Here is a 27,735-nt window from a genome sequence, read left to right on the forward strand (position 1 = left end):
ATTATCTTCTATCATCAACTAAGGAAACACAAATGAGAAAAAAACAATGAGGGGATTTATCAAAGATCGTAATGAAGTACAAGCCTTGGTAAAGCTGCAAGAAATTGCTACTTTTTTCCCCTTACAACACTTCGATGCCAAGTGGGCTCAGAGGAGCATGTAATGGGTCGTGCTGGACCGCAAAGTTGGCTGAAACAGGGTGGGGGTGCCCCACAATGGCTCCCTAACTGTAACCTGCACCCATTCTTGGTGCAGGTTGTAGCACAATTCAACATCAAATGGGCCTGCTGTCGAATTGCCCAGCCGCACATTGGGTCTAGAGCCAACAGATAGCATACAGACCTAAATTACAAAAGACAGAACAGAACCAAGGGGTGTGGGTGGCCACCAAACATTACTGTTTGGTGGCAACCCAAACCCCATGGTTCTGCTCTGTCTTTCCAACAAATAAAAAAAAATGTATTGAAAAAAAAAAAAATAATTTAAATAAAATGTATCTACTCCTTTTCAATACAGACAGCCCCCAGGTTACCTACAAGATAGGTTCTGTAGGTTTGAACTTAAGTTGAATTTGTATGTAAGTCGCAAATGTATATTTTATAATTGTAACCCCAGCCAAATTTCTTTTGCTCGCTGACAATTGGATTTTAAAAATGTTGGGTTGTCACAAGAACCAGGATTAACAATAAAGCTTCATTACAGACACCTGTGATAACTGTTACAGCTGATTATTGTAGCCTAGGACTAAAGTACAAGAAATTACCAATATCCAGAGGTCCGTTTGTAACTAAGGGTTGTCTGTAAGTTGAGTGTTCTTAAGTAGGGGACCGCCGCCTGTATTTAATGAATCTTCACGATCAATCTTTTTGGATTTTTTTGTTTTTGATTACAGAAAATGAAACTCCACATAATACAAACTAGCAAATAGTCAGTTTATTAAAACAGGAGAACAAAATTCTAAACTCTTAAGAACAAAATTTTACAACTTTCATCCTAGCACATAACGAGATGTAAGGAACTTACATACTTACAGGCTCTCAGCCTTGATTTTCTTTTACAAATATCAGCTTAGTAATACAGGATGAGATGGAGAACGGCTTTGTTTGCTTACTACAAGCTGCTTTTCCTGTATCTGCAGTCAGAATGGAGCCAAACCGGTTATAATAAATGAAACAGACTGGCTGCTAGGGATGTACTGCCTAAGGGTGATGCCACACATGGCGTTTGAACCCGTTTTTGGTCTGTTTTTAAGCAGTCCGTTAAAAAACGCATGCGGTTTTTGAAAACGCATCAGTTGTTGACAGGTTTTCCCAATTATCTTAATTAAAACTGGTCAAAAACAGATGCGTTTTCAAAAAACATGCGTTTTTCAATGGACTGCTTAAAAAACGGACCAAAAACGGGTTCAAAACGCCATGTGTGGCATCTCCCTAAGGATTACTTCAATCGCTGTGGAGTTGTCAGTCAGGATGTCTACCAAATTCCCTCTTTGTCATTAGTTTTCGATTAGCTCTGATTAGGCTGATACCTTTCTGCAGCCTAGCTGAACAGAGATTTTGCAACGCATGCGCTTCCACTCTCCATTCAAATCTAGGATAGACATGAAAATAGACAAGGAGAACTGAAGGCTGCTGACCCTCTTCATCTGTACGGGATGTACAGAGCTTGCAGCTCTTCCCATGGCAGGAAAATACAGAGAGTTTGCAGCGCATGCGCGGCACTCTCATTCAGGTCTACAACCCCTGACTCTGCAGCCAAGTCTGTAGGCTTGAAAGAAAATCGGTGTGCGTGCGCTGCAAACTCTCTGTATGTTCCTGCCATGGGAAGAGGGTCAGCAGACCCCAGTTCTCCAGATAGGTTATAGGAACCACATCGATCATGTATAGATGACATTACCTTACCCTTTTAATGACAACACCCTTAAATGGAACTGAGCTGCATTAACAAAGCCCATCTAAAAGAGGGCATTATTCTTGGATTCCTCAGATAATAGGTGGGAATGACAAATACTACCTGTATGATACTGATCTTCTATCCTATGACTAGATCTTCAAAATATATCAACTGAAAAAAATAACCTTTATTAGCTTAATGGACACTATTAAATATTTGCTAAAAATATTTAATTAGCTTGAGTCAAAAATAATATAAAAACATACCAAGTTAAAATAAATTAGTAATATTCCATAAAGAAGTGTGTTAAACTTGCAGTAGCCCGGGAACAACTGAATCCCCAAATCCCCAATTAATTCATGTACACATTTTAAGGCTTTCCGCTTCTTTCCACAATATTTACAAAATAAAATTTTCCATGGCATTTTGACCTACAGGGAAGCAGGGATTCCTTGCATCATATACTAATACGATGCTCGGAGTCCCGTCCTTGGCACAGTTTTAGTCTGCTTTCACATGAATGAAGGATACAAGGATTAGGCACACATAAAAAAAACAAAAAAAATTGTGGAGTGCTTAGCCACACCAAGGTTCACAAGCGTTTACATCACCTAAGTCGCAGGTGCAGTGTTTCTTATATTTTAGGCTTAAAATGTCAAAATATAATTTTAGCAGAAAATTTCCTTAAAAGGTGCAAGAAAGTCTACTGACTCCAAATCAGTTCACAAGTAAAACCAGCATACTTTGTAAGGTTTCCATACCTTTAGATAAAGTACCATAAAAGGTCAATGAGCTTTATGGTGCAAGGGTGTGCATTCCCTTGCCTGCTGGTACACCATATGTTTCTTTCTATGCTGCCCATCATTCCTAAGCATTGCCCATTTAAACAATTCTATTTCTGACATCTCCAACCGAAATAGGGTTCAGAAATAAGGAAACAAGTGCTGCCCCTCCCCTCCAGCCACAGCCCCACCCCCAGTGCACCCACAAGCTTATTTGCATTGGAGAGATCTTTGGAACAGTAAAAGTATAGGGTACCCATCATAAGGCTTGTAGAATAACTTTAATTTGGTGAATGTCAACCGATTCAACCATGCAAAAAATTTCTAAAAAACAGTGGAAGAATAAAAAAAAGACACTGGGTGAACAAAGTGTCTTTTAATATAATACTGTAAGCAATGCTAAAGTGCTGAGGTTCCAAAAAATATTATTTTTGTTCAATTGCTACACTGCCAGACTGGGGTCTCACATATGGTGAATGCCAAAGACTGTACACTGTAGGCCGTGTACCCAAATGAAAAAATTCTCAATGTAAATACCTTGGGAACTCACCTAAAATGGACACTAGAAGCCCAGCTTGATTTCTACAGGGTGGACATTTTACCAACGACGTGACCATTTTTTATCTTATGAAATTCACCACTTCAACAAATACATAAATACATTAATCTCACATCCAAAAAATCTAAGGTTTTTGGCCTTCAAACACAAATTCTACATGGACCTTTTCAAGCAATATGAACAAAGGAGAAGTTAAAAGTTCAATAAAACGAGGTTCCTTCTCATATAATGACAACATTTTCCCAGTTGTGGATTCTCCCATGATGAAGGAGATGTTTTTTAGTCGAAAACCTTTTGCCACAGTCAGAACACGTGAATGGTTTGGACCATACATGAACCTTTCTGTGAAGGAAAAGATTAAAATAGGAGCAGAATCTTCTACCACATCTAATGCAACCATACAGCTTCGTTCTTATGTGTATTTTATGCGGCTTCCCCGAAAGAGATATAAAACAACCGTCAGGACTTGGCTGGGCAATTTCTCTAAACCTCGTTTGAACCATTTTGTTTGCAATGGGACTGATCTTCTTGTAGATCAGAGTTGACCTGTTCTGAAGACACGCAGCAATCCTTTGTCCTAAATGGATTTTCACATGTCTTCTGAGATTCGAGCTCCACAAAAATTTCCTACCGCATTCTTGACATACGAAAGGCTTTTCATTGGCGTGAACCTTCAGGTGCCTTGTAAGATTCGACTTCCACCCAAAACATCTTCCACATGTGAGACACCTAAATGGTTTCTCTCTTGTGTGAACTTTTTGATGGCTGCGAAACTTAAATTTGCAGGAGAACGTCAGCCCACATTCATCACAAATGAGAGGCTTGTGTTTGGCGTGGACCCGATGGTGCTTTTTAAGTTGCAACCAACTATTAAAATATTTTCCGCACTCTAAACAGGGAAAGAGCTTCACCACGGTGTGGATTTCGTCGTTGCTCACATAGTAGACGTTCTTGGTAAATAGCTCCGCGCATTCATTCAGAGTTTGAGGGTCCATGTTGGAACTTGAAGGACCATTGAATGGGATGCATCCTTTTCCTCCGGCGTGGACCCTTTGGTGTCTCTTTAGATTAGAGTTCCAGCCGAAACGTTTGCCGCATTTCATACACTGAAATGGTTTTTCACCAGAATGTGTTTTTAGATGGCTCTTCACCTTGGAACTCGAAGAGAATTGTTTCCCACATTCGGGGCAGGCGTACGCCCCCTGTGACGTGTGGAGCTTCTGGTGCTTCTTGAGTGATGTGATGCAGGCAAATCCCTTCCCACAATGAGCACAAGGAAATGGTCTCAGTTCAGATTCAATTTCCTCCCACGTTTCTCCGGTAACACATCGAGTGATCACGAGGTCTTCCTTCATGTGAATCTTTAAATGTCTTTTCAGATTCGACTTCCAATTGAAACGTTTCTCACATTTTGTACATGGAAAGGGGCGCTCTTTTGTGTGGGTTTTAAAATGCACATGAAGTTCAAAAAGGGATGAAAAATATTCTCCACATTCGGAACACTGGACTGGTTCTGTTTTTGCCAAAGCCGGAGGTGAATAATCCTGATCCGTAACATGGGTGGGAGAGGACTCTTCCGTTTTTATGGTGTGTGTTAGGTGATGGGATATATAGGCAGATTCTCTACTGAAGCTCTCCCCACATTCGTTACAGTGATATTTATGTAAGGTCAGGTTCAAGGGTCCTGGAAAATAGTTTTCATTCATTTTTGATGGGTAAGAATATTTTTTCATTGATCTTTTTGTCATCAGTAATATAGTCCCTCAGTGGGTCAATGGTCCATTGGCAATTAAAACTTTTGCCGACGACAGGAACAGCGGGATCCAGTGTATAAACAACAGCAACATCTTCAATCTATTAGGAAAATAAAATCCACAAAAAAATGTAATATTAATAAATACATAAAAAACTACTTTACCATTCAAATAATGTTTGTTACCTACAAGTAAATTTGATTTCGACAAACTTTGTCCATGCTGGATTTACTAGACCAAAACTAAAATTACTGAACTGACCTAAAATGCAGAGGTCAGTTCAACAGTTTTAGATTCGGTCCGATAAATCTTGCAAATGCATAGAGGGAGTAGAAAGTCACTCGTGTGCAACAGGGTTAATACAGAACTGGTTCGAAACAATAAACCTGGGAAAGGGCTTACACTGATGATGTGGAAGTGAAGGGGCACACTAAGGTTTCATTCACATGATCAGCAGTAGATGTGATGGTAGATTCCTCCTGCTGCCTCTGCCCTAATCTGTAATTTAATAATCCTGGAACCTAACTTGTTAAAAACTTTATTTTAGTAATATGTAAATAAACTGCAGAGGCTACTGGGGTGTGTCCTAGCCTGGCCGGGCACTGTGAGCTAAGGCTACTCCACGCCCCAGAAGCCTCTGCAGGTAATTTACATATTACTAAAATAAAGAAATTAGGTCCCAGGATTATTAAATGACAGATTAGGGCAGAGGCAGCAGGAGGAATCTACCATCACATCTACTTCTGATAGCAGATTCCTCATGGGAGGTTTTCTTAAAAGAGTGGAGTGTGTCCTAATCTGAACTAATTTTCAAGGATCGGAGGATAGGGTGAAATGTATCAGAAGTGTCTGAGAGCAAAAGTATTTAAATTTGCTCATGGCAACCAATCAAAGCTCAGATTTCATTTTCTCACAGCAGTTTAAAAGAATGAAAGCTAAGCTTTGATTAGTTGTCATAAGCAACATGGAACAGTTTTGCTCTCAGGCACTTCTAATAGTTGATGAGGATTTGTAAAAAAACGGATGCCAGACAGTAGCTAATTGGGCGTGAAAAAACTGATTTTTACGTCTGTTTTTACAATGTTCATGTGAAGCTCCACCTATAAGGCAGCCAATCAGGCAGCTATACTCCCCTACCAACTAGTCATGGCTGTGGCGGTATCCGTGTCCGCTCATATCGACTAATTTCAACCGAGATCAAAGGAAGGCTGATTGTATGCATTTTTGTAGCCGTATACCGTATACCGTATTTTTCGGACTATAAGGCGCCCCGTATTATAAGGCACACCATCAATAAATGCTAAAACGTCTAGGTTCATATATAAGGCTCCCTGGATTATAAGGCGCACCTGATTCTAAGGATGAATGACCAGGTGGCAGACCTGCGCAACACAAAATTCTGCACTGAAAGGGGCCTCCTGGTGCACAGTCGGACAGTGCACCACAGTCAATGGGGCTGATTACCATGCCCTGTGTGCCAGTCTCTTATGCTTGTTATCCATTTTATGACGGATATGGCCAGCGATGTCATGTACATCATTCGTCACATGGCCAAGTGCAAGGATCTGAGCTGCAAAATCCATACACAGACACTATACTATGTACGGCTGCTTGGTGGGGGGTAAAGAGTATGCAGTGTTTATCTGCTATGGAAAACCCCTTTAAAAAAGTTACATATCTTGGGTTTATTTGTACATCATGCATTAGTGTCATGTAATGTAATACTTAATAACCATTACTCAACAGTAATCTAAGCCACTTGGTATTAAGAACACTTATGTTGCAGGAAAAATGGGAGGAGCCTTATAACCATCCTCAATGCAATTCTGCAATGTGTCCCAGGTGCTGAACGGTGACAATCATATACATGGTGATACAGGCTGCAGATAGATACACAGTATATACGTGCAATCATATACACAGTGATACAGGCAGCATATAGATACGTAGTATATGTGTATCATCATATACATAGTGATACATGCAGCAGACAGATACATAGTATATGTGTGCACTCATATACATAGTGATACAGGCTGCAGATAGATACATAGTATATGTGTATAATCATATACATAGTGATACAGGCAGATAGATACATAGTATATGTGTGCAATCATATACATAGTGATACAGGCTGCAGATAGATACATAGTATATGTGTGCAATCATATACATAGTGATACAGGCTGCAGATAGATACACAGTATATACGTGCAATCATATACATAGTGATACAGGCTGCAGATAGATACACAGTATATACGTGCAATCATATACACAGTGATACAGGCAGCATATAGATACGTAGTATATGTGTATCATCATATACATAGTAATACATGCAGCAGACAGATACATAGTATATACGTGCACTCATATACATAGTGATACAGGCTGCAGATAGATACATAGTATATACGTGCAATCATATACACAGTGATACAGGCTGCAGATAGATACATAGTATATACGTGCACTCATATACATAGTGATACAGGCAGATAGATACATAGTATATACGTGCACTCATATACATAGTGATACAGGCAGATAGATACATAGTATATACGTGCACTCATATACATAGTGATACAGGCAGATAGATACATAGTATATACGTGCACTCATATACATAGTGATACAGGCAGATAGATACATAGTATATACGTGCACTCATATACATAGTGATACAGACAGCAGACAGATACACAGTATATACGTGCAATCATATACATAGTGATACAGGCAGATAGATACATAGTATATACGTGCACTCATATACATAGTGATACAGGCTGCAGATAGATACATAGTATATACGTGCAATCATATACATAGTGATACAGGCAGATAGATACATAGTATATACGTGCACTCATATACATAGTGATACAGACAGCAGACAGATACATAGTATATGTGTATAATCATATACATAGTGATACAGACAGCAGACAGATACATAGTATATGTGTATAATCATATACATAGTGATACAGGCAGATAGATACATAGTATATACGTGCACTCATATACATAGTGATACAGGCTGCAGATAGATACATAGTATATACGTGCAATCATATACATAGTGATACAGACAGCAGACAGATACATAGTATATACGTGCACTCATATACATAGTGATACAGACAGCAGACAGATACATAGTATATGTGTATAATCATATACATAGTGATACAGGCTGCAGATAGATACATAGTATATACGTGCAATCATATACATAGTGATACAGACAGCAGATAGATACATAGTATATACGTGCACTAATATACATAGTGATACAGGCAGATAGATACATAGTATATACGTGCACTCATATACATAGTGATACAGACAGCAGACAGATACATAGTATATACGTGCACTCATATACATAGTGATACAGACAGCAGACAGATACATAGTATATGTGTATAATCATATACATAGTGATACAGGCTGCAGACAGATACACAGTATATACGTGCACTCATATACATAGTGATACAGGCTGCATATAGATACACAGTATATACGTACAAGTGCCCCCATATAAGGCTGTGGTGTGATTGGCTGCAGTGCCCTCCATCCATCAGCACTGCCCATCCCCATATACATCCATACCCACCCCCAATACACGTATAACCGCCACTCACATCAGCAGATCATCACCGATCCCATCATCGGACACATTTCCAATACAAGTCACCTAAAAACTTCGATCACAACAAGTCAGCAGCTGCTGCACCTCGCTGAGGATCATGGGTCATGTAGTGCAGGGGGAACGCATCCAGCACAGACAGCGAGGAGCCGCCAGCGCGCATGCGCCCGGCGCGTCTACTTCCTACAGCACTGACCTGGTTCCTGTTCTCCTGCTGCTGCTGACCAGTGCACAGGAAGGGGGGACCCGGGGGCACAGAGCACTGTGTGTGCCGACAGCTCCTCACTATACTACACTATAAGGAGACCATCTACAAACACTAATCCTGCCATTTTATACTACAGACTTTAGAATAAACTTTACTTCAAAAGGAAATCTACCCTCATGATAAAGCAAGGATAAACCAGGGACACTTACTAATAGATCCAGGCACCATGACTGTGGTAATCCTCATTGTGTTTATCTATGGCTTCCTTCCTTCTGAAATCAACTTTGAAGATTATGCTAATGTTACCAGAGCCCCTCTGTGCTGTAGCTTCGCAGGCTGTTACACTGTCTCCCCTCCCCCCAGCTACTTCAGCACTTCCCCTTCCCTCTGCCTGATCTAATAATTACTGCAGCAGAGGAAGGGGAATTGCTCATGCACAGTGTAACACCCAGAGCCTCTCTGGCTCATAAGCATCAAAAGTTGATTTTAGAAGGAAGAAGACCATAGATAAAACATATAAGGAGATTACCACAGTCACAGTGCCTGGATATATGAGTAAGTAATTCTGGTTTATCATGATTGATGTTGATGGTAAATTTCCTAGGGTATGACACAATAGCGACTACACCACCTCCACACTATGTGGGCGTGAAGGAAGCATAGAGGGGCACAGCGGCCAGTGAAGTGAGCTGGCATCAGCTGTTCCCACCCACGTACCTGCATTGTTTTGTCAAACAATGCCAGGTCCGACCTAAGCCACTTGATGTATCCTGCGCAACAAGGGGAAGTGGCCACAAATCTCCCCCTATTAGTCCCTGCCAATTATCCATAACATAATACAGTACAATTCATATCTATAAGAGTTCCACAATCTTGTGTACACACCTATAGATGGGCAATCATTGCCATCAATGCAGAAACCCCTGTAATAGGACACCTTCCACGGATTGCAGAATATTTAGAATTTTATCTCTAGCTGCGCCATTACTGAGCAAATGTCATTATTATTAGTGCTCTACTAATAGCATATTGAGTTTCCTATCAGCATATTGGGTATAAGCCGGATGCACACAAACGTGCTCAGCTCATGGAAACAGACGCGGATGCTAGCTCAATGAACATATTGCACAGGATGGGAGTCCTTGCATTATATGGAAATATTTTGCAAAGAACTCTCTACCTGCAGGAAAGCTGTATCAGGCAGGGAGTCCTTGCATCATATTTCTGTGCAGTGTGTTCAGTTTATGGAATGCGACCTTTATATGGATCCGTTTCCACAGGATGAACACGTTTGCGTGCAGAAAACCTTCAGCCAGTTGCACACAAGCGAGTGTGCATCAAATTTGAAGCAAGTGCTGGCTGGAACATCCATCTCCGGCGCTGAGCAACCGGCACTGAAATGACATACTGAGTTTAGTTCTGGTAGCTTAGCATTCGGGCCAGACGTTCCAGCCAGCACACGCTGTCAGTTTGATAGATCAAACTTACTTGTGTGTAACCAGCCTTGAAATTATATATATATATATACAGGCGGTCCCCTACTTAAGGACACCCAACTTACAGACAACTCATAGTTACAGACAGACCCCTCTGACCTCTGATGAAGCTCTCTGAATGCTTTACTATAGTCCCAGGCTGCAATGATCAGCTGTAAGGTGTCTGTAATGAAACTTTATTGATAATCTTTGGTCCCATTACAGCAAAAAATGTTTAAACTCCAATTGTCACTGGGGCCAAATTTTTTTTTGTCTGGATCTACAATTATAAAATATACAGTTTCGGCTTACATACAAATTCAACTTAAGAACAAACCTCGGGACCCTATCTTGTACGTAACCCGGGGACTGCCTGTATGTATATATATATAAAGGGGTTTTCCCATCTGGGCATTCACATTTAATTTAATGCATTTGCTATATGTTAACATTTCTTCAATTGGATGTTATTAAAAAAAACTTGTTCCTGTGTGAAGATAATTTCTCATAAATGTAGTCATGTTGTCCCTTAGAAACAAGATACGACCACCTCACATTTTGGCAGTGGTGACCAGTTATGCGCGACTGAGCCATGCCCGACCACGTGGACACAGTGTTTATTACCACAGGATGGCTGTAGGACCTGGAGTAACTCCTCGGACATTTAATATTCAGAAACTTTTTGTTTCCTTGTGCAATCCCTCCAGCAGAGGTGGCCGTATCCAAGGACACAGTCTTGTTTCTAAGGGACCATATCACTACATTTATGAGAAATTATCTTCACACAGGAACATTTTTTTTAATAACATCTAATTGAAGAAATGTTTATAAACGGCAGATTAATGAAACTGAATGTGAATTCCCAGACGAGAGAATGCCCCTTTAATGAAGCATATATTAGCAGGCTACAGGAATGAGGCTCTTGCTTGGCAGATGGGTGATCCTAGGCTGGAGCAGTCAATCAAAACCCATTGGACAATAAAGATCCGAAATCATGACATTGATTGCTTGAGAGAACTGGGAACGGCAAAGAAAATTCGAAACTGTGGAGTGACCCCCTTATGAAAGACGCCATCTTTAAAGAGACATCCAGGGAGAGTAGAACTCTTGATGCTCAAAATAATGGGAAATTATTAGTATTATTTAGTGATCAGGTTATTTTGGAACCAGTTAGTTTTCCCGATTTATAAAACTAGAACGCATGAATGCAAACTTCTATAATTTACAGGCCCCTACTTAAGGACTCCAGACTTACAGACGACCCCTATATAAAGACGGACCCCTCTGCCCACTGTGACCTCTGGTGAAGCTCTCTGGATGTTACTATAGTCTCAGGCTGCAATAATCAGCTGTAAGGTGTCTGTAATGAAGCTTTATTAATAATCCTTGGTCCTATTACAGCAAAAAAATGTAAAACTCCAATTGTCACTGGAGCAAAAAAAAAAAAAAATTGTCAGGAACTACAATGATAAAAATATACAGTTTCGACTTGCATACAAATTTGACTTAAGAACAAACCTGCCTGTATATTTATTTTTTTCCATCATAACACAGAGCTCATAGACATATATAACAACCTGCAAAACAAAAGAAACACTGACAGGTATTGTGAATATCATTGACCTGGTGAGAACGACAACCCTCAGGGCGCGTTCACACGTTGCGTTTTGGTCGCGTTTTCATTGCGTTTGAAACGCATATACAACAGCTGATGAGAGGTGATTTGCCTAATTACATTACTGTTTACGTTTCTAAACGCAATGTTAACGCATGCGTTAACAAAACGCATGCATTAACGCGTTAACGCATGCGTTGACATCGCGTTTACGATGCGTTTTGTAAACAGAAATGTTAGCAGCGATGTAATTAGGCAAATCACCTCTCATCAACTGTTGTATATGTGTTTCAAACGCAATGAAAACGTGACCAAAACGCAACGTGTGAACGCGCCCTCAACGTGTGAAATGAGGGGTGTAGTGGAGGGGCGGTGATTTGAGGCTCAGTGGCCACAGGAGGCAGAGGGAGCTTGACTGGATAACAGCGCTCTCCCCGCCTCCTTGACTGCATAGCCGAAATACCAAAGAAGGAATACAAGTCGATTGTACAGGAAAGGTGTTGCATAGAAGAGTAGGAAGATCATCAATTGGATCCATATATACCAATGTATAGGTATATAGTGTTTTAGGTGCATGGCCCATGGCAGAGGTGACATGTTCCCTTTATGGCCAAGTAGCTGTTGACATATCAGGGTACAAATGTTGACCCGGTTTACTGTTATAATCATCCATTATGGGCACATTGATATCCGAAGTGGGTCATGGAAGAAAGAAAAGACCGAGGCCTGTTCTATAAGTCATATCTTACACCATATGGATACTGTACGTGTGTCACATACATGGGGGAAGAGGTAGCAACAGGATTTGCTATGAGAAGACAGGTTGTAAGAATGTAAGCAAATGAACCTGAGGGGCTCCAGGCTCCATTAACACCTATGGAGCCTAGAGCCCATCAGGCACATTTGCATAAAATCCTTCATCCTGGTGGTAGATGCCCTTTACCATTTGGAGCTACAGAACCACTACACTAAAATATGGCAATATCATGTTTAATCATTACACACTGGGGGGAAAAAAAAAAAATATATGAGGACTATTTTGAGAAAAAGGTGAAAAAAGGTACAGCCATAGGCCAGCTGCAGCCTGTGGAAATAGGCCTGTATATTGGTCCGATCCCTCAGACTGCACAGGAATGTGCATTATACCGAAATCTTCTAGCCAAACCTCGGTGCTGGTACTATAAAACCTCTTAGTGTCAGGGCTGCAGTTTGGCTGGCAGACAGGGAGTCCTTGCATCATTTTTTTTTGTATGATGCAAGGATTCCCGTTCTGTGCAATACCTTCAGTTCATGGCATCAGACCAATATACAGGCCCCCGTCGCACACATATTTGGCCTTACCCTCCACATCTCAGTCCAAAGGAGCTTTTAATGGAAGCGCTGGCTAAAAACAATTGGATAAATACAGTCCAAGAAGCCCCAGTTTGTAGCTAACAGGATTAAAAGTGTTGTTTCTAACATTTTGGCGTTAGATACCACAGCATTATAACAAAATATAACAACCAAAGTTTCCATCTTACCACAAACTGTAAACTGCTCCTGCCCTCCTCCAAACTTTATTGTTCACTGGAGAATAACTATGCAAGCATACACTTACAAGAGAGCCAAAATGTATTCCTTTAGGATATTAAACAAGTTTAACAATGGCACATGTAATATTTGTGTGCAGCAGCTGTGACTAAGGGTTGAATCTCTTAAAAGGAAATTTACCACAAGGATGAAGGATTGTAAACCAGGCACACTTACATGCTGGTGCATGCCCCCTCTGGCAGGACCAGCTCCTCTTTTAGCTTCTTATGCATTTTTTTTTAAAGGCTGTTAAAACTATGCAAATGACCTTGAGGGGCTCTGGGCTCCATAGGTGTTAATGGAGACTGGAGCACCTCAGGCTCATTTGCATAGTTTTTAAAGCCTTTTCATTCTGAAATGAATAAAGGGAATAAAAAGCTTAAAGAGGGGTGGTAGATGTTCTTTAAGTAGAGTAGCAGATATGTAGTTGGGCTGGCTCACCAGAGGATCCTCCGGTCGGCCCAGGCACTAAACCAGTTCTGGACCCCAGAGGTACAGCAGAATAACCACTAATTTGGAGTCTGTTTTCTAGAAGCTGATGGAGGGTGGGCCCAAGGAACCCCAGTCTGACACTGTATGTAGTCCAACACTTCCTACAAGGTCATTGAAGCAATGACCCACAGACTTTTGGCAGGGGGAGACCACATGACCTGGAGTTAAATGCAACTGCTAAAGGGTCATATATAAGGAAACAGAGCAAGGAGGCGATAAATTAACCATATTTAGAATACATATTCTACATGTATTCATATCTGTTGCTATATTCTTACTAAAAAAAAAAAAAAAAAATTATGTAATCTGTGTTTTTAATGATTTTTTTTTTAAATCAAAGATCAGTCCTCAAACATCGAACATAAAAAAAGCAGAAAAATAGAAATAAAGCCCAGTCTATGATAAAGACCTTTACGTGAGGACAATTGTACAGAGTGCGCACTTTTTGATTGTTACATGTGAAATGGAAAATTATTTATAACATAGCTAAAGAGTCAACATATATTCCAACTTGGTAGCATATGGAAAATACTGTGATACAGCCAACTAGTGGTGGATGATGAGAGTCCATGCTGTATGCTGTGATGACAAAAACAGAATTATCAAACAATAATATTATTTAAGCCACAAAATAAAACGAGTCCACAATGAAGAAGCCCAGGAACAGACACAGGCAGGAAACCTTCATACGGACGTCAGAGCCGTCTGTTTATGTTCTTTACATCTTGAATGTAACTCGACAATTTTTGGGAAGCCATAAGACCCAATTTTTTGCAATTTCGGCTTCCAGAAGAGTCATTTTTTCTGTAAATGAAAATGCAATTTTGCAGGAAGTCTAAAAGATTTGTGTCCCACCAGCTCCTACAGCATCTTCAGGAGCACAACACAAGTCCTGCGTACAGCTCCATCACTTCAGGAGATACAAAAGGTAGAGGTGATAAGTCTTCCAAACCAAGAAGTGGCTCTCCCAATCACGGCACGCTCAGCTTTTCTATTCCATGAGTTCGTAGGTGGAAGTTTAGGTACGACCACTTTGAGAAGCATTTCTTGCACTCGGGACAACTGAAGAGCTTATCTGAAGAATGCGTCCTTTGATGCGTCACCATGTGCGAGCTCTGGGTAAAACGTTTACCGCATTTCGGACAAGCAAATGGCTTTTCTCCAGTGTGTGTTCTGTAATGCGTTGCCATATTGGACCGTCGACTAAATCTCTTCCCACAGTCCGGGCAGGCATATGGCTTCTCTCCTGTGTGAGTTTTAAGATGCATTCCCAGGTGAGACCTTTTGGCAAACCGCTTGTCACAGTGGCTGCAAGCGTAGGGCTTGTCTACTGAAGACGACGGGCCATGGGACAGCTGATGTACAAGAAGAGAGTTCATGGTCTCAAACAGCTGATTTTGTTCTTCACAAACACGGGCAGGATTCGGATCGACATATGCTGGTTCTTCATCATATATATAGTTAAATTGATCGGTTTCTTCTTTAATCTGTGGATGTTCTGTGAAACTGGAGTCTCCAACGTACCTACCGTAGGCCGTCCATGCTTGTTCCTCACATTGCTCTGATGTAGATGTATAGGCGAGATTGTCCACAGCATGATTGGGTGACACAATTGGAAAATTTTCTCCGCTGTCCTCTAGTTGTGGGCCGTGAAATGAGGTTGCGGTTTGCTTCGCTAGGTTACTTGATGAGGAGGAGGACAAGGTGTAAGAATCTTCTTGCAGATCTTCCTCTAAAAGAGAGATCCAGAAGTATAAAGCATAGCTTCAAGCGTTTCATCACATCTTTTAAATTAAAAAGCTGAAATCATGGCGTAAATAAAAGTAAAAGGAATCAAGGTGAAAGGTCTCCAAAGCTCCCACTCATTCTTTATACTTCAGCCATACCTTTTACTGAAAAAACTGATATATTATAAGCAGTAACACCGGGGGAAGACAATAATTAGCAACTATTGTATATAAATTATATAGGACCGTGGTAGCGAACCTATTGCACAGGTGACCTCTATGGGGGCACCCAGGTCTTCACAGAGCACAGATTTCACTAGACAACACTCAAGGCCTCCTGAAATTCCCATCACCCAGACCAGTGCCATTTTCAAGCAACAGGAGTGAGAAGAAGTGGACAGATCTGGATTATCATAGGAGATCCTGCTCTGGGTCCCACAGTTCTCCAGGGGACCCTGGAGGGAAGCTACAATAATCTGAATTTCTCCCCCTTCTTTCTACTATATTGGTGTCCACAGGATGATGTTGATACAATTGAAAGCTGTGACAAAGCAGGGTACAATTAAGGTGCTGATTAAATTGCTAATGTTGGCACTTTGCGATAAGTAGTTTTTGTTGTAGTTTGGACACTTGGTCTCTAAAAGGCTTGCCATCACTGATCTAGGAGAACCACTTCATAAAATTAAAGGGTTTCCCAAGAATTCTGGAAAAACCATTAGAGACAAAAGTTTACCAACCCTGCTTTCAGTTCCCAAGTTGCTCCAGGGCTGAAGCACCAGAGGGGCATGAGGCCACACAGTGGCCTCCTTGGATCATGGGAGATCAATTAAGATGTCCGAGGAAGGAGACCATGGACTGACTGAAGCAGGTCCTGTGCCTCGTGTGCAGGTGAAGCAGTAGACTTTTTCTTGCCCCCCCAGGGGCTTTCCAAAATGTTCCAGGGGCAGAGTACAATGAATGTTCAGACACATTTGTACAGTCAATGTTGCATTGATTTTACCGGCAAACCCCAACACATTCTCAAAACTTGCCTGTGCAGGTGGCCTCATGGACAACTGAAGTTTCCCAGGAATTCATCACATACGACTCTTCTGCTACATGACCAATCGATACAGCGTCAGTGCAGAAGTCACCTATGAAAGCGACACACACATTGTAACCCAAGAATAACATTTATCCCATTGGCTAGTATAAAATAACAGGTGACTGGTAAATGAATCCAAAAAAAATAAATAAAAATCACTTACCTGCATAGGTGTTGGTCGATTCATCTACTGGTTCAATTTCAGATGTGCTTTGGCAGCCATCTTCTTCCTCAGTGACCACAACAGCCTTAATCTCTTCAGTGCACATCTCTAATACATAAACCAAAAAAATTCTCATATTAGCATTGGGACAGGCCCTGTGCACCAGTTCCCCGATATGTGAAATATAGCCCAAATTTAACCAGCTCTTACCTGGTTCTTCTAGGGGAGGGGTGCTGGATCTCTGAGGACTCTCCATAACCACCTTCTGATAAAGGTCTCGGTGTTCCTCTATATAGTCCCACTCTTCCATGGTGAAATAGACCGAGACATCACCACACTTTAGAGGTACCTGCTATTTAAACGTTTTATTTTTTAATAAGGATATCACTCCAAAATGGTGTGCAAAATGTGTACGTATTTAGTAGGATTAGGACACTTCTGAAAGTGAAGATACAGTTCCCATAAATTGGTCAGTGTTATCTTTATCCTGGAAACCTACCATCAAAATCCATTGGGATAAACCAGGGACACTTACATAGATCCAGGCACCGTGACTGTGGTATCTTCTTATATTTGTTATCCATGGCCTCCTTTTTAGAATTGAGTTTTAAAATTATGCTAATGAGCCCGAAAGTTTACTGCAGCGGTTCCCAAAGTCCCTCCGGGCTTCAGATTCACAGGCTGCTTCGCCCCTCTCCCTCCGCCTGCTGTAATCTCACTGCATTGCAGAGGAAGTTTCAGCACACAGTTTGGAGTGCTCCTGCGCAGTGTAACAATCCGTGAATCTTCAGCGCGGAGGGGCTTTAGGAAGAGCTTAAGTAGTCCTTCAGGCTCATAAGCATAATTTAAAAAGTTGATTTTATAAGGAGGATCACAAAGAAAAGAAGATTACCACAATCATGCTGCCTGGATCCATTATTAAGTGCCCCTTCTGTATCCAAGCTTGATTCTGATGTTGGATTTCCATTTAGGTAGATACGATTGTAGGTTCCCCCCTTCTGGTCTCAGCCTTCAACTAGCCCCCTATAATCCTTTTATATTACCCAACCTGATATAAACTTTATCTTAATAATATGCAAATTATCAGCAAAGACTACTGGGGCATTGAGTAGCCTGTCCAAGTTTTAGGACCAAAGGCTACTCCCTGCTCCAGTAGCCTCTGCTGTCCCACCTTCTTAGTATACTCACCTCTGTGTGCACCATCCTTTTGGACCCCAACAATAGACCACTTCCACCTTCTTACATGTCCTACTTGCACTCCTAATACAGCTACTGTGTTATGAAGTAGCCTTTGATCCCAAAGCACAGACAGTCTACTCCATGCCCCCCGTAGCCCCTGACAATAATTTGCATACAAGCCAGATAAAGTTTAGATGAGATTTGGCAAAGATCAGGATTAGATAGTTTAGGTCTGAGGACAGAGGGAGGAACCTACCATTGGATCTACCTTAATAAGTTTATTCCTCACGGTAGGTTTATTTTAATGGCAGCTGGATATTCATAGGCATTATTCAACATGGACATTGGCTATAACTTTTCCTATAGACCATTTAGGTTTGGGTACTCCATTTCCTTACTGCCGCTACCTACGAAAATACTCACCTCTCCAATTTCTGTACTGCTGGGTGGGTAGGAATTCTTTTTCACCATCACATATTCCTACAGAAGAAACAGATGTGCTTAAGAATCAAATCCTGACCTATAGCCTTATGTATGACAATACCAAGTGCAAAATAAAATAAACTGCACCAGTTTGTGAATTTAAGTGATTGCAAGCAAGTACAATTATAGTGTTGAAAGACCAATCCTTAAGAATGAACTAGGATCTGCTTTCTAAAGTAAGCAGCTCCTAGCGCTACCCCATTTTTAGCACTGATAAACTGGTAGCTTTATCGGTACCCTCCTATAAAGCTAGCAGACACTGCTGCACAATACCCTTCATGAGGGGATGGTCCGAGACGCTGCTTCTGCCCTTGACTGCCCCTCCCACACCATAGGCCAGCGGTGACTGACGAATGAAGCCCGGCAGTCACCACCGGCATATGGAGTAGGGGCAGAAGCAGCGCCTCGGACCGCTCCCTCATGAATATCCCAGACCGCTGTAAGCTTGGTCCGGTGTTCCGAGGGTATGGCGCTGCAGTGTCTGCTAGCTTTATCCTAGGGTTCCTATAAAGCTAGCAGTCCATCACTGCTAAAAATGGGGTAGCACTAGAGTGACAGGTCCTCTTTAAAGGTAATTTATACATGATGACAGGTTCCAATAGCCTCTGGCATGTTGATTTAAAGAAAGTTGTGCATCTAAATAATTTGACTGCTTTTTAATGGTTTCTTTAAAGGAAACCTACCATTTGATTGGATGCATTATGAAGCAAACATACCTTGAGAATGCTGTGGCTACACTGATGCAGGATCATATCTTGGTTAATCCCTGAGCAGAGTGGTTTTGCTGAAAAACCAATTATAACATTATGATAAAGAAGCTGTGTTGCTTCTATGGCTCCTTCAGCTTGGTTCAGCACCTCTCCTAGCAGGTTTTTCTCTGCAGGAGAGGATGATGTAATCACTGGGTTGTGCCTGAAGGCAGACTAATCAATTGCTGCACCATCCACCAACTACTGTATATGAGTGATCCAGCTCAGGTTGATTAGTCATGCTTGACTAACATCCATTTGTTTCCCAAGGTCCTGAATGTTATAATTTTTTTTTTTTTTTTTTTTTTTTTTTTTCAGCAAATCCACTGATCTCAGGGATTAACCAAGATATGATCCTGCATCAGTGTAGCTAGATCATTCTCAAGGTATGTTTGCTTCTTAATGCATGAAATCAAATGGTAGGTTTCCTTTAACATTACCTGGCTCCCTGCCAGCAGCATGTGGAGAGTCCCGATGAGGGAGGAGGCAGGGCAATTCAAATGAGCGTTGCTTGTGGTGGTAAGCTGATGCAAGTGGAGGGAGGGACAGGGTGATGAACGAGAAGGTCCCGTGGAGAAGATGATATGTGCCATTATTTAAAAGGCCAACTTGCCTTACAGGCTACTGGAACCTACCATCATTTAAAAATGACCTTCCTGATGACAAGTCCCCTTTAAGGTTCCAATATGCAAATCCTGCAGCAAGCAGTTGTTCCACAAAGCAGAGGCAGATGACACCATTCACCATTTATTGGCGGTGCAGATGTACTATAACTCAACTCCTATTATAAAGTGAACAGGGAGCCAAGTTGCAATACCTTACTATGGCCAATACACAGTGGATGGCGCCATTTTGTACTGACTCCCTGGAGGTTGTATGGAACAGCTGGTTAAATATGGATAGTGCACCATTCCCACATATATTTAATATATACCATCATTACAGGAGTCTACTGGGAAGACCTCTCTCACCTCTCCCGTCAGCAAGGAGATAATTTCCATGGCTAAATTTAAGAGTCTTTTATTCATTAACTTTTCTTTCTTGTTTTCTATGAAATCTGAAAAAAAAAAAAAAAGTTAGAAAATTATAGCAGATATGGGCACATAACACTACTGAATGGGACCACCCTCCTTACCACAGTGCGGATCAGTGCCAATGGCCTTGTCCACCATTAGCTTGCCAGTCAACGTCAGCTCATGTTGCATTTCCTCAGACTCCATCAGACCTTTTAAGGATGATGGAAACGCTTGTGCAAGAGATTGCGAAATGGAAGAGTCGACACGAGAAATGTTTTCTGTTTGTGCTTTAGTGCAGGACGGAGCCTTGGAGTCATCTTGTACATCTGAGAGGTCTGGCACATCCAAGAAGACCATAGGGACCGCATCCGGTTTAAGGATCATTTTGGTGCCGTTGAACTTATAACTTTTTGTCGAGAAATGTTTGGAACAGATTTGATAAAGCCCGAGTCTGCTGGACTGCAGTACATTCAGTGCCATTGTATCGATGTCAGCGAACGTGTTGCCCGTCTGTTGGAGCCACAGTCTTATCAAGTGGAGGGAGCTCGGGAAGCTGTGAAATGTGACGTCACCGTCACATGCAGAATCACTGTGACAATTCTTCACGATACACTTAGTCATGGTGATTTATCTAGAGACAAAGAGTTCAAGATCACAACAAGTGAGAAGACCAAAAGGTGGCGAAATTTTATAAAATTTTTAATTCCGAAAATTCCTTTATAACCACTAGGAGAGCAGCACAGATACTCTAAGATTAAAATACGATAATGGAAATAGTAGGAAATCTAAAGGTTTTAAATAACATTATCAGTGCAGTTTATCTTGTGGAAATTTGAAGAATCAGTTATGTTGAAAATCCTCAGATAGATATATCTCTGCTTGGATCTAGTTCCTCCTACCGACGCGTTTCAGCTTGACCTAAAGAGTCTTAATCATAGATAGTCTATTATTAAGGCTTATAAGGTCAAGCCAAAACGAGTCGGTAATCAAGTTCCTACCTGACTGTACTTCTGGCTTTTATCTTATGTCCTAATAAATAAGAGTTTGTCTGCTTCAACCTTGCCAAAATATTGATTTGTAAAGCGCTACGGAATTTGATGGCGCTATATATTATTATATAAAAAGGTACAACCGCTTAAAGAAACATGGTCTGCAGCAGCCTCATAAAGCTACAAAAGGAGCAAACCTGCACAATCACTGTAGGAGGAACTAGATCCAAGGGGTCCCAGTAGCCAGACCCCCCCCCCCCTATTCTGTGTCTAGTAGAGTAATTGTAGATTTAAAGGGATGTACCAAGGTTACAATGACATGTATGTACGTTTGTGCGTATGTCTCGTATATATAAATATGAGACGCACAAACATACATACATACATGTCATTGTAACCTTGGTACATCCCTTTAAATCTACAATTACTCTACTAGACACAGAATAGGGGGGGCTGATTACTGGGACCCCTTGGACTTAGTACATATATGGCCCAAATACCTAGCTTGTCTTTTGCTTTCTACTTTCGGAATAATGGTGGCTGAGTTTACAGATTTAAAGGGAATGCGATCACATTAAGTATTTGGGATATATACATTCCATACTATAGGATTATAGTGGTAGTGAGCTGTGACAGCAAAATTTAGTGGTGTAGCAGTTTCCCAGTGTGATAATCCCACATCCAACACATGAAGCTACATAAACAATTTCACTGTGGTCTGAGAGTACAATACACAAGTGACACTATACACAGAATATAACTTGTGCCCTGCACAGTGACACACAGATGCAGTGATGTTGCACTTTATGGCCAACTGCTGCAATGTGACAACATAACAACATTCCCCCACAACACACAATTCATCTCCTACCTTATTGTAATCAAGGACTCAGCCAAGGCTTGTGGGCGGAGGGATCTGTGCTGGAAGGCGGAGTGATATGGTAATCCGTCCACGTTCATTGGTAGTTGGGTTGTGGACGGACACAGGGCGAGGAATGGAGACTTCTGGGAAATGTAGTTTAGTTTCCTTTATCTTATACAGGCCTGGATTACTGGAGGACTACAATGACCATCATGCTGCTGTGCTGGTGACTTGCAATGAGGCTACCAATGAGGCTTCTCAGGTGCGGGGAAATGACACTTCCTGTGATGATGCGTCTTCTAGTCTTTCCTTACTGATCTGTTATCTACATTTATCACATGGAAAAGCTTTAATTCTGCATTTGTAAAAGTGCATCAGCTTGGCAGCTAGAAGGGAATGCTGGGACTTGTAGTTCTGGGCAGAAGCTGCAAATCCATAAAGCAGTTTTTAGTATAAATTCACACTACCATTGACATCAATCATCCATTGGGATCAATTAGTGAAATATCTGTTATCCATGCGTTTTTTGCAAACACAAGGAAAGTACTTGCAGCCTCTGTCATTTTTTCTGTCCAAGGAAATCATGGATAACGGATCGCTGCCTCAACAGAATATAACGGATATCATCAAATTTGTATTGATGTCAATGGGATTTTTAATAGATATGTTAAACCTCTGTTCTTGAACGTTAGTGTGAACTTAGCCCTGCATAGTACAATGACACTGGGGTGATATGTTGTGGTAAAATATTATAAACACAACCAATTTTGCCTGGGTGCATTTTTAATTTTATGCAACTTGAATTCTGGAAGTTGTACTTTTTAGGATTGTTAAATGTACTGGAGATTCCTCCAGCCTTGTTTTTCTTGGATTGGTTGTTGTATATATTCCATTTATCCTTGAGTATAAGCTAACCCGATTTTTAGCTGAGGCACCCAATTTTACCACAAAAAACTGGGAGAACCTATTGACTAGAGTATAAGCCTAGGGTGGGAAATGCATTGGTCATTGCCTTCTCCCAGGATATAGCCTGCAAGCCAGCCAGCCCCCAGTATATAGCTAGCCAGCCCCTGCCCCCTAGTATATAGCCAGCCAGACCCCTGCTCAATATATAGCTAGCCAGCCCCCAGAATATAGCTAGCCAGTCCCCTGCCCCAGTATATAGCCAGCCTCCTACCCCTAGTATATAGTTAGCCTCCAGCCCCAGTATATAGCCTGCAAGCCAGCCAGCCCCCTGCCTCCCCCAGTATATAGCCAGCCTCCTCACCCCAATATATAGCTAGCCAGCCCCTGCCCCCTAGTATATAGCTAGCCATCCCCCTGCTCAATATATAGCTAGCCAGCCTCCAGAATATAGCTAGCCAGTCCCCTGCCCCAGTATATAGCCAGCCTCCTACCCCTAGTATATAGTTAGCCTCCAGCCCCAGTATATAGCTAGCCTGCCCCACAAGTAGATAGCTAGCCAGCCCCCTGCTCATCAGTATATAGCTAGCCAGCCCCCTACTCCCAGTATATAGCTAGCCAGATCCCTGCTCCCAGTATATAGGTTTGATTCTCTTTAAGGATAGGGCTATCCAGCCTTGGACTTCCCATATCACGGCTTTGTAATGAAGTGTAATAAAGTGAATAGTATTTTATTGGGAAATCCATAATATAATTCACTAATATGCTGCTGTACCAAACTGTATTAGTCTCTATATGGTGTCACTGTACTCTAGAGAAACAAATTACAATGCCTATAGGGTTGGATATGTGTCCATAACAAGGACAGACACAGGTAGTCATGGCCTTCTGGTTACACAGTAGTAGTTTGGTTGAATGATCTCTCGTACCGACATCATGGGGCTGCCAGTTTGGTCCTAATGCTCTGTGGACTCATTATAAAATCTTTTGTAGAACAGTAGCTTCACATAAAATTCTTTTGTTCTCAGGAGGCTAATTATTATGGCTTAATGAAAATATGTATAAAAATATCTTGTGTGAATTAAATATAATTACTAACTCTCCCATTAGGGAAAGGTCTTTCTATTAAGGATAAGTGTTGTTTACATCAATATTCTTTTTGCCTAGATAGCTGTCGCTGCTGTCTAATTGTAGTGATGTTACTAGTTGGATTAGCAAATTGGCCCAAAAATCATACATGTGTGACTCCCCTTCCCCTATCTACTTTTATAGTGTGGAGATTCTATATCACCAGACATTGATGGCTGCTGTCAACAACCTGTCTTTGGCAGTAGCCAATCAGTACTTCCTGTCAGAGGTCCTTCATAGTGGTGCTGCCAAAGTGATCGCTGTGATTGGTCAGTCAATACAATCTGACCAATCGCAGCATAGCATTGTGAAGAAGGCAGGTATAATTGTTTCCCCTCTTTTATCGGTTTAAATGTTGGAGAGTGGAGCTCTGAAAAAAAAGAAATATCACCCTCATCATCATCTGTGATCATTGGGACAATTCATTTAAATCCCTAATTGGCTGTGTCTTTAGCAGGTTAAAATACACTCTACCGTTACATGTACGTGACCATGTGCTCACTGGGGTCGGAAACCCGAGAGCAGCAAACGCCCCATGTGTCTCAAAAACACAGGACAACATTTTTAAGGTTGTACAAAAAAATAAAGAATTTACGGCCTTTAAACCAATATGTATGAAAATTTGTTAAAACCTAAATGCTAAAACCTTTTCAGGCCTTGTCATTAAAGGGGTTTGGCCATGAAATAAAACTCTCAAATTTCAATACCCTAGTGATGTTTACACAGTAAAGATATTTTTTAACCCCTTACTTTACAATTTTACTCAATTTTATTGCTGTTTAAGCTCCTATCACTCAGTGATGTTCAGTGTTAAATTCCAGGGTGTGGTCAGGGACTCTTTAAGCAGACACTTCATGATCCCTCTGTGCTATGTGATGCTGTGAGCTGACAATGGGCTTAGATTGTAAGGCTACAGATTTATCTACACCTTTATTTAGCTTCTGAACATTGACTAGTGTCTGGCACATAGAAATAGAGAGAGGAGAAAAATCAGAGATTGGAGATGACGAGATCCATGAGATGCAAATTATAAATAACATTCTCAGCTCTGTTATCACAGCCATAACATACAGCACTGTCAGCACTGCTATATGCCTCCCTCCCCCTCCCCTGGATAAAGACCTTATCTGTCTGTAGCTTTGAGCCTTACTCTCCTCACGCTGCTGATTGCCGGCAAGAAGTCTGTGTGAGCTCATCTTGGAATGAATCTTTGGCTGATGCATAGAGCAGATCAGTGCAGTATCAGAGAGGAGAACAATGTGTCCTGCCTGACCCTAGGCTTCTGATTTAGGATTGGATCCTTGGGCAACCAAAATTGCGTACACTAGGACTGATAGTGACAGGTTGAAATTATATCTGTGAAATGCTGTATTTTTGTTAATAACAGTGAATTAGAGAATGTGTTATTTTATTATTCTGAGTATATTTAACAATCTTATCTTCATGGAAATGCCACTTTAAAAGTTTAAATTATAAAAAATTGATATAATTGGTATGACCGTGTTGGTATAGCCTCATGTAGATTTTAAATATTACTTATTCCACTTGGTGAACACATCAATTAATTAAATCCATTTCTTTCAATCACTGCTCCTTCAATAGTAGTAAAAAAGCAGATTTTTGTCAAACCCAAAAATCACAAAGATATGCTTTTCAGAATGCACCAGCAATATACTACAGCTTTCAGTGCCAGTTCACAAAGCTGCTGTAAATTTATGATCCTTCTTCACTCAGTGACCCTGAGGTCATTTCTAGGAGCCGAGCACTGACATTGTGATTGATTGCGTTCTCAGTGTCCTTGATCCTGGCAGCCAGAATTGATAAGCAGGTGTAATAAATCCCTGTAAAGGCCCTTTCTACATGAACTATGATTTCTGTAGTCACGATTTTTAGTGCTGTATGAATACATATATACATGGCATTTTTCATCCCTATGTACATGTATGTCATCCATATGTCTTCTGTATCTGTCCTGTATCCATATAATAATACGGTGGCTGGCAACCGAAAGAAAAATAAAAAAGTTATGGCGCTCGGTGGTAATTCAAACATTCTTAATGCAGCAGCCAGGCTTGTCTTTCAGGCTAAACGCTACATGGATGCCTCCAGTTTCTACTAATCACTGCACTGGCTGCCCGTCTCCTTCCGTATTCACTTTAAAATAATAACCCTCATCCACAAAGCTCTGAATATTGCTGCACCTCCCTATCTCTCAACTCTTATCTTAGTCTATCGCCCTTCTCATGCTCTTCGATCTACTAGTGATATTAGATTACTCTCTACCTTAATTTAATTTGAACCTCTCATGCACGTCCCCAGGACTTCTCCCAAGTTGCTCCACTTCTCTGGAATGCCCTTCCCTGGACTCTCAGATTAATACCCACCCTCCAAAGCTTCAAATGTTCTCTTAAAACCCGTCTCTTTGGGCAAGCCTATCACACTTGCTAACTCCATGAAATGTCACTTCTCCCTTTACTGATCCATCCTATGTCCTATCTCCCGCCTGTTATTCGGCAAACAGCAGATATATACCGAGCTCCAGGCTTCTCTGCACCTTGGACCTTGTATATAAGATGGCGCGTAATGGCTGGTTCAAGCAGCAGAATTTTTAGTTATTAAATTATTTATTAAATTATTTGATATTGTTCCCTTATAAAGAATGGCTGGACCATTCTACAAGTTATTTTACCTCTTGTGTCAACCCCCTCACCCTCCTAGTCTGTCTGAGCAGGGCCCTCACTCCTATTGTTCCATATGACTGATTGTTCTTTGTAATGTAATATTATGTTTATTCAACTCCAATTGGTAGGCAACGGCCTTAATAGTAGCAGCAGAATCAATAGGCTGGAAGTTTGATGGAGATAGCTGGTCTATAGGAAGAATTTCTCATAGCCTCGTAGCAACTTCAGGCTGGGCTGGTAAAGATGAAGCTGAGTGTGGATGGGGGACCTCTGCTCTGGGGCTTAGTCTCCTGACTTGCCCTAAGAGTGTCAGGCAGTGGCACATCTGCTTCTTTCTTGTGTCTGGATGTCAGTTCTGTAGGAGCTGCACACTGGACCTGCTTCTCACTCTGCTTACTAAAACTCAAGACTAAACTGCAGGACCATGTGCTACCACCCACCAGGGGTTTTTATACTCCCTTGGTCAGGTGGTAGCACCCTCCAACCAGCTTATAGTTTGCTTTACAATGGTACAAAGAATATAATTGGATAACAACATTTAACATGCTTAGCTCCTGTCTTACCAGGCAGTGACTTCAAGTTGCAATTACTAAGTTTACCCAGCAGTAGCTTGTGAATGAGTTGCGCAGACTCAACAGATCTTGACAAGGAGTGGGCGCTATTCACAACAACCACCTAGCTTATGCATTGGCAGGGGTGTTGCAATTGTATACATTTTTTATGCATCCACATGATAATGTATCATTCTACAGCTACT

The 27,735-nt window shown here is 41.3% G+C and overlaps 3 protein-coding genes across 3 annotated transcripts; all 3 read right to left on the reverse strand.

The window, feature by feature from the left end:
- Positions 1 to 1,772: 1,772 nt before the first annotated feature.
- Positions 1,773 to 8,819, reverse strand: LOC140076812 (uncharacterized). Its single transcript, XM_072123538.1, has 2 exons — positions 8,651 to 8,819; positions 1,773 to 5,088 (listed from the first exon to the last, which is right to left on the reverse strand). The coding sequence occupies exon 2, from the start codon at positions 4,980 to 4,982 to the stop codon at positions 3,456 to 3,458; it is 1,527 nt and encodes a 508-aa protein (XP_071979639.1). The 5' UTR covers positions 4,983 to 5,088; positions 8,651 to 8,819; the 3' UTR covers positions 1,773 to 3,455.
- A 5,590-nt stretch (positions 8,820 to 14,409) lies between these two features.
- LOC140076431 (uncharacterized) lies at positions 14,410 to 16,109 on the reverse strand. The gene is made up of 2 exons (XM_072122961.1): positions 16,001 to 16,109; positions 14,410 to 15,746 (listed from the first exon to the last, which is right to left on the reverse strand). Exons 1-2 carry the CDS (start codon positions 16,107 to 16,109, stop codon positions 14,986 to 14,988), a joined length of 870 nt encoding a protein of 289 aa, XP_071979062.1. The 3' UTR covers positions 14,410 to 14,985.
- Positions 16,110 to 16,746: 637 nt separating this feature from the next.
- LOC140076613 (uncharacterized) lies at positions 16,747 to 22,407 on the reverse strand. The gene is made up of 7 exons (XM_072123217.1): positions 22,276 to 22,407; positions 20,535 to 21,046; positions 20,371 to 20,456; positions 18,591 to 18,647; positions 17,199 to 17,340; positions 16,989 to 17,096; positions 16,747 to 16,874 (listed from the first exon to the last, which is right to left on the reverse strand). Exons 2-7 carry the CDS (start codon positions 21,034 to 21,036, stop codon positions 16,762 to 16,764), a joined length of 1,008 nt encoding a protein of 335 aa, XP_071979318.1. The 5' UTR covers positions 21,037 to 21,046; positions 22,276 to 22,407; the 3' UTR covers positions 16,747 to 16,761.
- Positions 22,408 to 27,735: the final 5,328 nt, after the last annotated feature.

The sequence above is a fragment of the Engystomops pustulosus genome, chromosome 9, assembly GCF_040894005.1.
Source record: "Engystomops pustulosus chromosome 9, aEngPut4.maternal, whole genome shotgun sequence".
Taxonomy (NCBI): domain Eukaryota; kingdom Metazoa; phylum Chordata; class Amphibia; order Anura; family Leptodactylidae; genus Engystomops; species Engystomops pustulosus.